Consider the following 14125-nt stretch of genomic DNA (forward strand, 5'->3'; position numbering starts at 1 on the left):
AAAGGTTCACTAAACTTCATCCCTGGTATTAAGAAAGCACCTTAATGTAGTCATCTCTGGTTTACTTTTTTAATAATGAAAATATATGCATTCACAAGTTTCTTTAATTCTTGCAAGGATATTTTAGTACTGAATATATTTTGTGTTAGTAAAGCATGTAGTCTGATTACAGGGTAGGACTCATCTCTTTCTTCATTTTGTCCCTGGCACCTGGGGCGTGGATATACTAACATGGTTGTTTATAAATACAAGTGAATTTAAATTATATGAAAATTTATGATATCCTTTGGTCACTCTGACCTTAAGAGCCTGCAAGCAGTTGTATATAAATTAGGTTTTCACTTTGTGTTTTAAGTAGTAATTCATAAAACTGAATTTAAAGTAGAAAGTCATAATGTGATAAAAAAAATGATATTTATCAAAGAGAAAACTTGCTGTTGTGTTTAACATGTATGTGTGCTTAGTCACTAATGACTTGATTGCAAAATTTTACTATTGAACAAATTTGAAATCTTTTATTGGTATCCTGATTGTTAACTGAAGTTACAGAAATATATTTTTGTCTTTTTCTACAGTTAATTGTAATATGCACTTTACTGTTATTTCTCTTTAAACTTTATATACCTAATGGTTAAGATATTTGTAGGTATAAACCAGTATCTCTCGAGTTTGTTAGTATGTTCCCAAAGATTTTTTCCATTTGACTTGTTTAAATTAGAAAATTCTTAAGGTAATTATTGTCATATTGGAAAGATCTTTTGATGAAGTGAAGCATAAATTTGCTAGTTAAATGCTGGGTGAAACAATGAAAATAATTTCCTATAAAATGAAACACCATATTAATTAGGAAAAAAAACTTGTAAGACTTCAAATTTTAAGTACCTTGATTCATAACTGCAGAACATTTTCCAGAATTATTTATTACTAACATTTTTCTGTAAGAATCACCAAATCCATGTCTAATTCATAACCTAATGCAAGTGCATGAAGAAATAGATCTAAAAGGAGTGAGGAATGTTAAGCCTTAGCTTAATGCAGTAAAAGTCACCGCTTTGAACTTTGAATTGTGCTGATTAGTTCCAACAGAAAATTTATGGATTTTTGTCAGTTAATTTGCATTATAATTTAAAAATTCTGTTGTGCAGTGTCAGGAAGGCAACTGACTGGATTTTGTTGTGTATGTTTATACAACATCTAATGTAGATGTTGCTTTGCCTCATCTTCTGTAGTAGGAAGTCAAAAGATAAAAATCTAAAAATGAAAATAATCAGTGATTTCTGTGTATTATTTAGAAATATGGAATAAAATATCAGAGAAACAGCTAAAAGAATTTAAAGTGATTGCCTCTGAGGTGAAGGGTTGAGGAGGTGCATCAGGAAGCATCTGCTCTTTGTCATGAACTTTGCAGAAGTAATGGACTCTAATCTGTGCAATTATCATTTTTAAGAACAGGGTTATAGAGAGAGAATCTCAGTGTTTTCTCCTGTTAGTTATTTGCGTGCATAGTAAGTCTTTATTTTGAACAACGGGGTACTACCTGTCAGCTGTTAGAAGTTTACTCTGTTCCCTGAGAACTCGGGGATAAATAATTCACCCTTGAGGTCTGTCCTGTTACCCTAGTCTAGAATGTGCCAGCACTAAATGTTCTAAAATTGAATTCTTAGAGGTTTGACCTAATAGATTGAACTGTATAGAGAATGCAAAGAAATAGAGGAAGACAATACAGAGAAGAAAAACCAGTAATTATTCATCTGTTTTCATCTTAAAACAAAATTCAGTAGCGTCCCTTTTCTTTCTCCACTGTTAGATCCTGTGTTTGTGTGTGTGTGCACGTGCTTGCATGCGTGTGTGCATGTGTGCAAGTGTGAAACAAACAGTCTTGAGCTAGCTTCAATATAAAGGGAATATTTCTCAAAATAACAGTTCTCATGAGGTCATGAGGTTCTCAATCTGTACTGTGCATTATAATCTCCTGGAGAATGTTTGCACCTTCCAGTGCCTGAGCTGCACCTCAGATGAATTAAGTTTCTCAAATGATTCCAGTAGTCAGGGTTGAGAACCAGTGCCCTACAGCCTCCTTTCCGCCTAAGATCGCTGCTGTTTCTAATGGGAATTTGTCACATTGGTATCTTGAAATAAGCTTAAGAAGTACTGCTTTGGATGGTGATTCCCAAACCTAGTTGGTTGAGCAACATTATTTCCTGGGGAAAGCTTTCTAGGTTCATTTCTGATGTACTCAGAATTTTCAGGAAAAAATTCCTCAGCAAAGCTGGGAAGTGTTTATTTTTTGAATGTCTGGTATAAAGAGCTTTTGATCCATCATTTGGGAACCAGGTCTAAAGGTGATTTAAATGTTACATTATTTGTGAGATTGGCCCTTGTTATTTCTCTATCTTGTGCTTTATATCCTCACTTAATTTTTTTATTCATCCATTCATGAAACATTCTTCGGGTGCCCATGTGTCAGACAGACATTTTTATACATGCAAGAGATACAAATAGGATACTGTCCCTGAATTCAAGGAGGCTACTAGAGGAAAATGTGCTGTGCTTAGTCACATCTGACTCTGTGACTCCATGGACTGTAGCCTGCCAGGCTCCTTTGTCCATGGGGATTCTCCAGACAAGAATACTGGAGTGGGTTGCCATTCCCTCGTCCAGGGGATCTTCCCAACCCAGGGATCGAACCCAGGTCTCCCGCATTACAGGCAGATTCTTGACCATCTGAGCTACCAGGGAAGCCCAAGAACACTGGAGTTAGCCTGTCCCTTCTGCAGGGGATCTTCCCGACCCAGGAATTGAACTGGGGTCTCCTGCATTGCAGACGGGTTCTTTACCAGCTGAGGTGCCGGGGAAGCCCCACTAGAGGACAGTAGATCTGTAAATAAATGTATAGTGGAAGCATTGTAAGTATTATGCTGGAAGCCAGAAACGTGGGAGTCAGTCTTGATTTCTTCTGTCCTGTTAATTCTGCCTAGATTTATTTCCATCCTCCCGGCCTTTCTTCATCATCACTTGTAGCACCTTAAATCCAAGCTGCTTTTTCTGCTTTCCACCTGGCTATCTCCTCAACCTTCAGATTTCAGCTCAGGGTCACTTTACTCCTAAGTTCATTCTTACATCCTTCTTCATTGTCTTTTGGGGGTACTTGTCAATTGCAATTACATTTGTGTTATTGTCATTTTTTTTTTTTAAATGTCAGTCTATCCCACTGGACAATGAGCTGCAGGAAGTCTGAGGTCAGCTCTCTTGCTTCTCGTGCTTGTACCTGGCATATTCCAGGACTTACAAATTGTTGAATAAATAAGTAATTAAATAATGAGAAAAGAAGATGTTGTGACATTTTTGTTCATCACTCTAGAGTCTTTTAGACCCAAACAGTGCAAACAGAGGGACTTATAATGGTGCAGTTTGCTTAAAATTTTAAAAACACGAGAAGACCATGAGTGGTCTTCTGATCCCTAAAAAATTAAATTACGAGCAGTTTGAAAACAAAGGCTTCATAATTAACTAATTCTAATTAATTAAAACTAATGTACATCTAAGACATTGAAAAGTTGCCAAAACATTTCCCCATCTTTTTTTTTTGAAGTTAGGAAAGACAAAGAGTTAATAACTCTAAAGTTGAAAACAGAAAAGGAAAATAAAGAACTTTGAAAAATATTTTAAACCTGCTGAGCTCACCTATAAGCTAAATTTCAAAAGCATTAGTATAGAGATTTCAAATTACATGTAAATAAAGTAAAAAGTAATTTCGACTTAATTTTTGAAATAATTTTGATGTTTTGTTTAGACACAGTACTACATGTTTGCTATGTTCATGAATTGTAGAGTCAGAGGCGAAAAGAAACTCAACCCAGACATTGTACTATGATGAATTTTTCTTTTTCCATCTCCAGTTTAAATGAAAAATGTTCCTACAGTTCTGTAATATTTTTAATTGTTGGAGGCCTTTCCAGTATATTTACTTCCCATGAGTCAGTGATTTCATCAGTAAAGAGACAAAAAGGCACCAAGTAGTATATGTGCTAGACCAAAACAAACATTTCACTTAAAATAATATGTCTTATTTGACCACTTAATGATACATGTGGCCTGACTTCTCCCAATTAAAAGGAGCCAATTTTACTGGCATGATCTGGAGCCCTAGAGTCCAGAGGAAGACTGCAGGAAGAGCACTTGCCCACTCCCTCCATCAATTGCAAGAAAACCTGGAGAAAAGCTCACCTCCTCCTTAGAGTTCACCCCTTCCTGTTGCAACATGAACGGAGACAGAAGAATTCTGGCAGTGTATACATATCAAACTGTTAACAGTGGTTGCCATTGGAGGGTGGGAATGAAGAAAAATACATTTCTTTCTGTTATTTATTGAAAGAGCCATTTGCGATTAAGAAATTACAGTGTATAGTCACATTGTTCCACTTTTGGTTTTCTCAACTGATTTAGCTTATGCAGTTTACTGTATTCAACTTGATGTTTTTGTTAAGACATTTTAATTAGGTGAAAATTATTAATATTAATTCAATCTGAAGCTTGGTTCTCTCTATTTAGCAGATCCTCTCAAGGCAAAAACTGGCTTCATTGTTCCACATCCATTTCTGGGTTTCAGTGTTGACATGGTTTTTACCTGAGTGTTCCTTGCTGATGCTTTTATGAAGTTTTTCTGGTGTTTGTTTGTTTTTCTGTATTATGTAGGATTTGGGTTTTTTTTCCAGCAAGAGTATTGGTCTAGGCACCTAGTCAGCCATTCTGCTAGGAATGAATGTCTCATTGTTTTTGCACTGTAATATACACTTTATATGTTACATAATTTCATAATTACATTGGAGCTGTGAAATGGTGTAATAGTCAATAATGCTATTATGACATTCACTAGACTAGCCCACCTTTCACCAAATAATAACCGTAGAGTGTTAGCATGCATTTGTTTCATGAGGGTTTTGCAAAATGCACAGTAATACTTGATAGTTTCTCCTATGTTAAAATTAGGATGGTATGAATCTGTGGTGTGGAACTGGGTGGGGCCATGACCGCCCATTAAACTGTGTATTAGAGCAAATTCAAACTGACTTTTTGAGTAGAATTTCAGCCCTCCTGCATGTGTGACTTTCTCTATCACACTTGTTCAAGCTAAAGTTGGATGATTTCACACACGTGCCCTTATTAGTTACCAAATTTTCTTAAGGCCACCTGTCTTGTCCTCAGTGCTGCCTTATCCTTTAACTGGCTTAAAATAACAAAAGAACAATAAAAATTGTTTTCCAGAAACTTGTCAGGAGAGTATAAACAAATCCACGTTCAGTTCAGTTGCTCAGTCATGTCTGACTGTTTGTGACCCCGTGAACCGCAGCATGCCAGGCCTCCCTGTCCATCACCAACTCCCGGAGTCTACCCAAACCCATGTCCATTGAGTCAGTGATGCCATCCAACCATCTCATCCTCTGTCGTCCCCTTCTCCTCCTGCCCTCAATCTTTCCCAGCATCAGGGTCTTTTCTAATGAGTCAGCTCTTCACATCAGATGGCTAAAGTACTGGAGTTTCAGCTTCAACGTCAGTCCTTCCAATGAACACCCAGGACTGATCTCCTTTAGGATGGACGGTTGGATCTCCTTGCAGTCCTAAGGACTCTTAAGAGTCTTCTCCAAAACCACAATTCAAAAGCATTAATTCTTCGGCACTCGGCTTTCTTTACAGTCCAACTCTCACATCCGTCCATGACTACTGGAAAAACCATAGCCTTGACTAGACAGACCTTTGTTGACAAAGTAACGTCTCTGCTTCTTAATATTGCTATCTATGTTGGTTGTAACTTTTCTTCCAAGGAGTAAGCGTCTTTTAATTTCATGGCTGCAGTCACCATCTGCAGTGATTTTGGAGCCCAGAAAAATAAAGTCAGCCACTGTTTCCACTGTTTCCCCATCTATTTCCCATGAAGTGATGGGACCAGAAGCCATGATCTTAGTTTTCTAAATGTTGAGCTTTAAGCCAACTTTTTCACTCTCTTCTTTCACTTTTGTCAAGAGGCTCTTTAGTTCTTCACTTTCTGCCATAAGGGTGGTGTCATCTGCATATCTGAGGTTATTGATACTTCTCCCAGCAATCTTGATTCCAGCTTGTGCTTCCTCCAGCCCAGCGTTTCTCATGATGTACTCTGCATAGAAGTTAAATACGCAGGGTGACATATGCAGCCTTGACGTACTCCTTTTCCTGTTATCTTTAAAAAAAATTCTAAAACCATTTTTATGGTTTGTATTTAATTCATTCTATTGAAAATAAATATAAATCTCAAATGAAGTCAGAGAGCTGTTACCTGGATTAAATGACCTTCCCGTAGAAGGATTCTGCTAAACCACCGTTTGGTATGATGCTGTTGACTCATGAGGAATAACCCATGAAACATCTCTGTGTTTCCTTAAGGAATGTTGAGAATGCCTTCATTACCCAAGTATAGGATTAGGTAATGTGAATTCCCAAGGATGAATTTCCTTCTGAAATTTCCAAGAGCAATTTGGATGTAGACACTATGAATTCAGGTCCTGGTCTTGTCTCCTATTCTGCTTTGACTGCTGAAAGGCTTAGCATCCCAAGGTCCTTCCTGTCAAGTATATACAACTTCATGAATATATATATTTTTTTACCAGTCTCATTACAGGTTTGAATTGACTTTCCTATCCCTACTTTTCCTTTAACTTATACATTTTTTGCCATATTAAATGCATATTTTAAAAACCATTTTAACATTTTTTGGAACAAAGTGTGTATGTACAAAATCATTTGATTATTGACTCAAATAATACAAATCAGTGAATAACCATGTTTCATGAATGAAATTATACAATTATATATTTACTTTTGTTTATAAACATTATCAAGATCTGGAAAATTAGATTTCAGTACAATTCTGTCTCTAGATCCAAATGAACAAATACTCAAAAACATCAGAGACTGCTATTATAATTTCTTAGAAAGACCACAGCCTGTACCCTCATTTGTTTAGACAAGATATTTTTCAAAAGTAAAATGACTCTCCTTAAATATTGTGTAGATTTCAGTGATCTGATAAATGGGCTGTTTATTCATTGTCTCTGTGGTACCCCACAGTGGATTATCCATAGCAACAGTCCTTTTCAAACTTAATAAGACCAACTCTGTATTTATTAGGGAAATAATACCACCAGGTTAAACAAACTGACTGTTGGTTCTGTGTATTTACTCTCTTTCAAAGAGATCTGCTAAACCTTCAGTGTGTCCCATGTTGTAGATGATTAGGCAAGCTGAATTAGTATGACTCTGTGATTCTGAATATGCCATTTTTGTGGTGTGTATAGAGTCAAATAATGAAGATGATGAGCAAATAAAGCTTCAGACATAAAGTACTATTTTGTGCATTGAGAACAGGACAAAATTCTTCTCTGTATAGTAGAAATCAGAGATATATTATGATCAATATTACCACTTCCAGTCTATAGAGGATAAATAGAATATTTCATTTTGGCCGAGGAAAACATATTTCAGTTTTTCTTGCCTCTAGAAATTACATTGATGTGGAATCTATAAGAAAGGCCCTGCCTCAGAAAAAAGATAATTTCAGAATTACAGAGATTTTCATAAGAGAACAGATTCTTTTTAAAGACTTTGAATTGCTGTTGAAATGTAAATTAAACCTACAATCTGTTCACGTCACTTGTTGAGAAATGAAGTAGTATTTAAAAACACAAAATGTTAAGAGTTCATGTAATCCAATATCCTTATTTTACAGCCATGAATGCTTTTAGAATTGCTAAAAAAGCCTAGTATCTCTCATCTCAAATGTCCTTGGACAGTTTTACTTCTGGCCTATAAAGTATACTAATGGGAATACAATAAACTTCTACAGAAGTGCATTGATTAATAATTCCATTTGGGTTTTGTCTTTTTATATACACTAGAAAACACATTTTTTTCTTTATTAGATTTTTATGTAGATTAGTAATGGGGCTCTGCATTTATGTTTGGTTGAGCCTGTTTTGATAAAATCTTTGCTATGTTTAATATCTGTTTTTTCGTAAAGTTTTTTTGTAGTTTTAATATTTAAATTATTTCTTTTTCTTTATATTCACAGATTCTGGAACTTTTCAAAGCCTGACCCTCTTCTTGAAACAGTGGAACATCATACAGAATTTACTTGTGGTTTAGATTTAAGTCTTCAGAGTCCTACTCAGGTAATGGATCAATCTCCTCATATTTTTTCCTACCCATACAGTTTACAAATAGCTCTACGTGTGGCATGCATTGCTTTTATGAACAAAATTCCTGCCTTTAGGGCAAGGTAAAGTACATTTACTTAAGAAACCTGACCTTTTTCGCTGTGTAAACTTGAGCGTTTGAAATACTAGGGAAGAAGAGGTATCCAGAAACTTGACATACTTTTCTCCTCTCGAAGGGTTAACTTTGCTGAGAGGAAAAGGAAACTTCCCCCAGATTATTGTGCCTAACTTGTAGACTCTGCTAATGGAAAGGGTAACAGGAGAAGAATGGAGTGCGGGAGGATTGGCCCCACAGGCGGATGGAAGTCAAGCGTGTGTAGTCCTGGATTCAGCTGCCCGCTGAGCAGTCGAGATTAAGGGCCGCCATTACCCTCTCAGGACTGTGTCCCTCACCTCCTCCCAGGTCGGAAGAGAGGCTCCGCATGGGGAACAAAGTAGAGGAGAGTGGCTACTGTTTTAGTTACCAAACTTCATATTTTCCCCTTTTTGTTTTCTTGAGGACTTTTTAAAATATTCTTCAGGTTTTTAATAAAGCAGTTTCAGTTTTGGAAATTGTAAACTCAGATCAGAAACACTTGACTACGTTGAGTGATAAGATACTTTAATAATGCAGGCTATGTGAAAATACCATCCTGTTACTGAAAAAATATGTGGAAATTCTACTGTATGACTAAGAAGTTATGCATTTATGAGAACTTTTAGAAGTTAAACACAAAGCAAATTCTGTTTCTCATTACAGTGTGGTTAAATTTAAATGAATACACGGGTTTATTTTTATTTTAGAAGTTCAAGACATAATTCTGAGTTTAAAATATTCTCATTGTACGTTAAAATATTCTCATTAGCATTAGAATAGCTTTGAAAATGACTTAGTTGAAATAGTGATGAGTAAAATGGTATGATCCTTAACGTAAATACAATGTGTTTTAAATATACTGGTTCCTTTTCTGAGAAAAACATTTATCACAGAAGCTGTTTTTAATAAAATAATCATACCTGTTTGCTATCCCAGTTTATAAAAATGTTGTAATGTGCCTATTGAACCATGACAATACCCAAAAAGGGACCCTAAATTAGATATTTTCCTTCTCGTATATTTCTGTTGACCCATCTCTACAATCCCCAGCCTGTGGCCTGAGGCAGTACATATGCATCCGTGAGGCACAGCAGCTCCTCAGCCAGGTCTTGGAGAGTGCCAAATGTCAAACTGGTGTTTTCACTTTCGTCAGATAAATACCGAGAAGTGTAATTCCTGCATCATATAGTAGTTCTATTTTTAATTGTTTGAGGAATCTTCATTTTTTTCCCCATTGTGGCTGTACCAATTTGCATTCCCACCAACAGTATATAGAGGTTCACTTTTCTCCACATCCTCGCCAACACTAATTATTTCTTGTCTTTTTGTTAAGAGCTGTTCTCATAGGTGTGAGGTGATATTGTGGTTTTGATTTGTATTTCCCTGATAGATAGTGAGGTTGAGCACCATTTCATGTATTATACCTGTTGGCCATCTGTATGGCTTCTTTGGAAAATGTCTATTCACTTCTCCTGCCCATTTTTTAATCAGATTATTTGTTTTTGGTGCTAAGTTATACAAGTTCTTTACATATTTTGAGTAGTAACCTCTTATCAGATATATGGCTTGCAAACATAGTCTCCCACTCAGTAGGTTATCTTCTGTTTTGATGATTTCCTTCACTGGGCAAAATCTTTAGTCTGATGTAGTCCCACTTGATTTTTTTTTTCCCCCGCTTTTATTGCCTTTGCTTTTGGAGTTAGAGCCAAAAAATTATTACTAGGACCAGTGTCAAGGAGCTTACTGCCTATGTTTTCTTCTAGGAGTTTTATAGTTTCAGGTCTTACATTCAAATCTTTAATCCATTTTCATTTTTGTTTATGGTGTAAGATAGTGGTCCGGTTTCATTCTTACTGCACATGGCTGTCCAGGGATTTGTGTTTTTAAAGATCGTTCTGGCTATTGTGGGAGAACAAACCATAGGTATGACTAGAGATGGAAAGATGGAAAGATTCAGAATAAATTGCTAGATGTTTCATATGATTTAACATTTTCAGTGATTATACTTTTCTTCTCCCTGTAAATTTATCTCTTTCCCTTTATTTATATTCTGTCTTGGACTTTAAACTTTACTTGCAAACTAAGTTTTTTTAAAACCAACATTTTTTTTAAAAAGAGCATATCTAAAATCATCACATTTTAATGCAGGCATTTGTTTTATTTATATTATTAATGTATAGTTTTACCAAATAACGTTAAACTCCCTTCTAGGGGAAATAAGCATCAAGTTCTTAGTTCACCTCCCTGTCTTTCTCTCACTTATCTTATCTCAGTTATCTTTTGCTATATAACAAACTTCCTTACAAGCTAGTAGTTTAAACAACAATTTTCTTTGCTTACAATTAATTCTGTGATCTCACCTGGGGTCACTTACGTGACTCCAGTCATCTAGTGATTTAACCAGGGCTGTGTGATCTGAGATGGCTTCACACAGATACATAGAGTATAGCACTGGTTTTCTTCTGAGCCAGGTGTCTCCAGATGAGCCCAGGCTTCTTTACCTAGCAGTTGTAGATTTCCAGGAGGCTGATAGCAAGGTGTCTTCAGGACTAGACTTCAAAGTCACACAGCATTCCTTCTGTTGCAAAGCAAGTTACAAGGCCAGGTCAGATTCAGAGTGACAGAGAGACTCCACCTCTTGTTGGAAGTAGGTGCAAAGAATTGGTAACCATTTAAAATCTACCACATTAACCTTTTGTTGGTAGTTTAAGTTATTTTTAACATATATTTATCCTTTATTCTCATATATATGTATTCAAGATTACTGATTGCGTGTTAATTTAATTTCACTCTTTGTTCATAGTTTATTCTCTTAGAAAGTAGTTTTCTCTCACCTCTTAGAGAGTACCTTTCAATCTTCTTTCAAAAACCTGTCATCTCTTGTGTTGATTCTAACAGCTACGAGACTTTGCTGACGTACTTTTGGGCTTCCGTGCTTTAATATATTCCCTGTCTTAAAAGAGATTTTTCTTGTATTTATAATTTTCTTTTTAGCTTCTCCCTTCTTAGAGATCTGAAAAATGAGATCCAAAGACATTCTTGTATTATAACCTCCTTTCTTTCTGACTGAGTGTAAGGTCTTGTCTTTAAAAGTTTAAAACTTGACAAATAAGTGTCTGGGGTCATTCTTTAAGGATAATTGCTAAGAAATACTCCATGCCCTCTTGTTAACCAGGCTGAAATCATCTTTTACTTCAGAACATTTTTCTTAGAATTTTTTCCCTCTGATCTTGATTTGTATAGTCCTGGCATTTTCTCTTTTCTCTCTTACCCTTATTATTTCTAAATTGGAAACCTTTTTCTCTTTTCAGGCTAATGATTCTAGACCTGTAATATATGTCCATTGGTATAATTGAATTTTCTGTATTAATGTATTTTTAGAATCCCTGACTTTGTCTCTTCAGTATCAATTCTGCTCATTGATATTTAGTTTAGTATTTATAAGCTGGGTATAGGTTTATGTGTCATTATGCATTTGGAAGATAGTTATTTCTTTTTTAAAAAGCAGACATTACTAGTTCATTCCAAGATACCTCATCTGTGTGTTTAATAAATATATAGTTTTTCCTTTGATGAAATTGAGAAATATTTAGAAGAAAGAATAAAGATTATCCATCATTTTGCCACTCTAGAAAGAATCTGTATTATACCATATTAACTTATTTCTTTTCAGCCTTTTTCCAGGAATTTTTATTTGAAGTGTAATACATACATTGGAAAACACACGTATTTTAAGTGTGTAATTCAGTAAGTTACCAAGAAGTAACTACACTTGTGTAACAACCAGTTAGGTTAAGTATGGAACACACTACCAGCATCTCAAAAAGCCTAGTCATGCTTCCTTCCAAATCTCACCCCCTGTCTCCTTCCCAAAGGTAAATACTCTTCCAGTCATTTTGTGTACATGGTTTTCATTGTTGTGATTTTATCACATGTATGCATTTATCTTCCGGGACTCCAAAATATCAGTCCTTGGTAGTCATAATCTTTAATGAGTGAATTTTCTAGTCTGTCCATGAACATGTAGGTACTATAAAGTGTGAAAGTGAAAGTGTTAGTTGCTCAGATGTGGCCAGCTCTTTGTGACCCCAGGGACTGTAGCCCACCAGGCTCTGTCCATGGGATTGCAGGCAGATTCTTTACTGTCTGAACCACCAGGGAAACAAGATTTTTCCTTAAAATAAAGCAGAAGAAATTTTGTGTATTTTCATTTGGTGTCAGTGAAAGATGGTTAGATTTGTTTCTCTGTGTGTAAGTATATATATATGTATAAGATATATATATATATATATATATATATATATATATATATATAATCATTATGCTGTATACCTGCAACTGATGTTAACATGTCAGTTCTGTCTCAGTTAAAATAAAATAATAAAAAACCAACAAGTATTAGGCTATCATTACAACATTCAGCTCATGTTTTGATTGAGATCCCTAGTCCTACAATCATAGATACCAAGTTTAAAGGTTGACAGTAGATAAAATATTTTAAAACTCTCAGTATGAGATTGGAAAATCAGATTTTAGAAGACAACTAGCGTTGTCAGTAGATGGGATATACATGTCCTGTTCAGCTTTAGTCTGAAGTGGTATTTTGTGCTTCTGTCATAGACCGGCTTTAGAGTTGAAAAGAACAGGTGCCAGAAGCGCCCAGTGTTCTCAGGCATTAGGCTCTGTTGTTGCCTCTTCGAGGCTTTCATAATTGTGTAACATTTAACTTAAAATTGTATAACAAGTGCTTGTTTTCCCCCAGCCACAAAGCCTTCCCCTGGCCCAGCTCTGCAGGGTCTTGCTGTAATCCTGTTTCTATTGCCCCTGCACTCCTTGAACAGCCCTTGCAGTGAGAGGTTCTGAAATTGTTCCCACCTTAGCCTCTGCTGTTTCTGGGTTCCCTTCCTGAATCAGTCGTTCACTCTCTTACTCATTTTTCTTTTTCTAGACTATGGTGCATTGCTTCTTAAAAAACAAGCAAAAATGCTGACAACACCCAGCAAGTTACTTTTTCAAAAAAAAAAAATTCATTTAGGCTCTTGGTCCTACTCAACTTGCCTCTGAAGTCTTTTTGATTTTCCAGCCCATTCTCCACAATATCTTCCCTCAGCCTTCTGCGACATCATTAACACTCTGAACATTTGTCCTTACCTCCTACCTTATTGTATAAACAGACAAGAATGAATGTCTTCTTTCAGTTCTATGACCTCAAAATATTTATGTTCAGCTCTGTTTCTTCCCCCTTTGCATTAGGTTCCTAATTTTCTCACTGGCTTTTTCATTCAGATCTTTGCTTCCTCAATAATCCACTGTGGGATTTTGTTGTAGATTTCCAGTCAGTTCTTTTCTGTATTTTCAAAACTCAGTTGACCCCACTGTCTTACCTTCCTACCAGTAAATTTAGTTTCTCTTCTATTATTAGACATCAAGAATTAGTAGCTTAACTGTTGCTTTTACTTCTCAAAGTCAACACTCTCTTTTTAGCCCCTGTACCTGTCTTCCTTTCATCGTTCAATTGAAGTTAAGCCCCAAAAGGTCACCAGTAAAAGCTTCTGAAAACCAAGTTAGCCTTTTCTCGGACTTTTCTTTTTTTAGCTATATAATTTTTATAAAAGAAAAATCTTCCCCTCCTGTTGCTTTAATGTAAACCATGCTAACCAGTTGTTCCTTACTTCTTTGCTAAATATCTCCATCTCTTATGCCAGTTTCTTCCTTACCATCCTTCCAAAAGCAGATGTTCTCCAGTATACAAGTGTTAGTCCTCTTACTTTCCCACACCTTCTTCTCTAAGCTGGCCTTTAAT

At 35.8% G+C, this 14125-nt stretch overlaps 1 protein-coding gene across 2 annotated transcripts in view; it reads left to right on the top strand.

The window, feature by feature from the left end:
* Window positions 1–14125, top strand: part of PEX7 (peroxisomal biogenesis factor 7) — a 78639-nt gene that overhangs the window by 50369 nt on the left and 14145 nt on the right. For both annotated transcript variants that reach the window (XM_059889762.1, NM_001076890.1), the window contains 1 exon segment: window positions 8102–8201. In XM_059889762.1, the coding sequence (XP_059745745.1) occupies window positions 8102–8201 (100 nt within the window).

Source organism: Bos taurus, chromosome 9 (assembly GCF_002263795.3).
Source record: "Bos taurus isolate L1 Dominette 01449 registration number 42190680 breed Hereford chromosome 9, ARS-UCD2.0, whole genome shotgun sequence".
Taxonomy (NCBI): Eukaryota; Metazoa; Chordata; class Mammalia; order Artiodactyla; family Bovidae; genus Bos; species Bos taurus.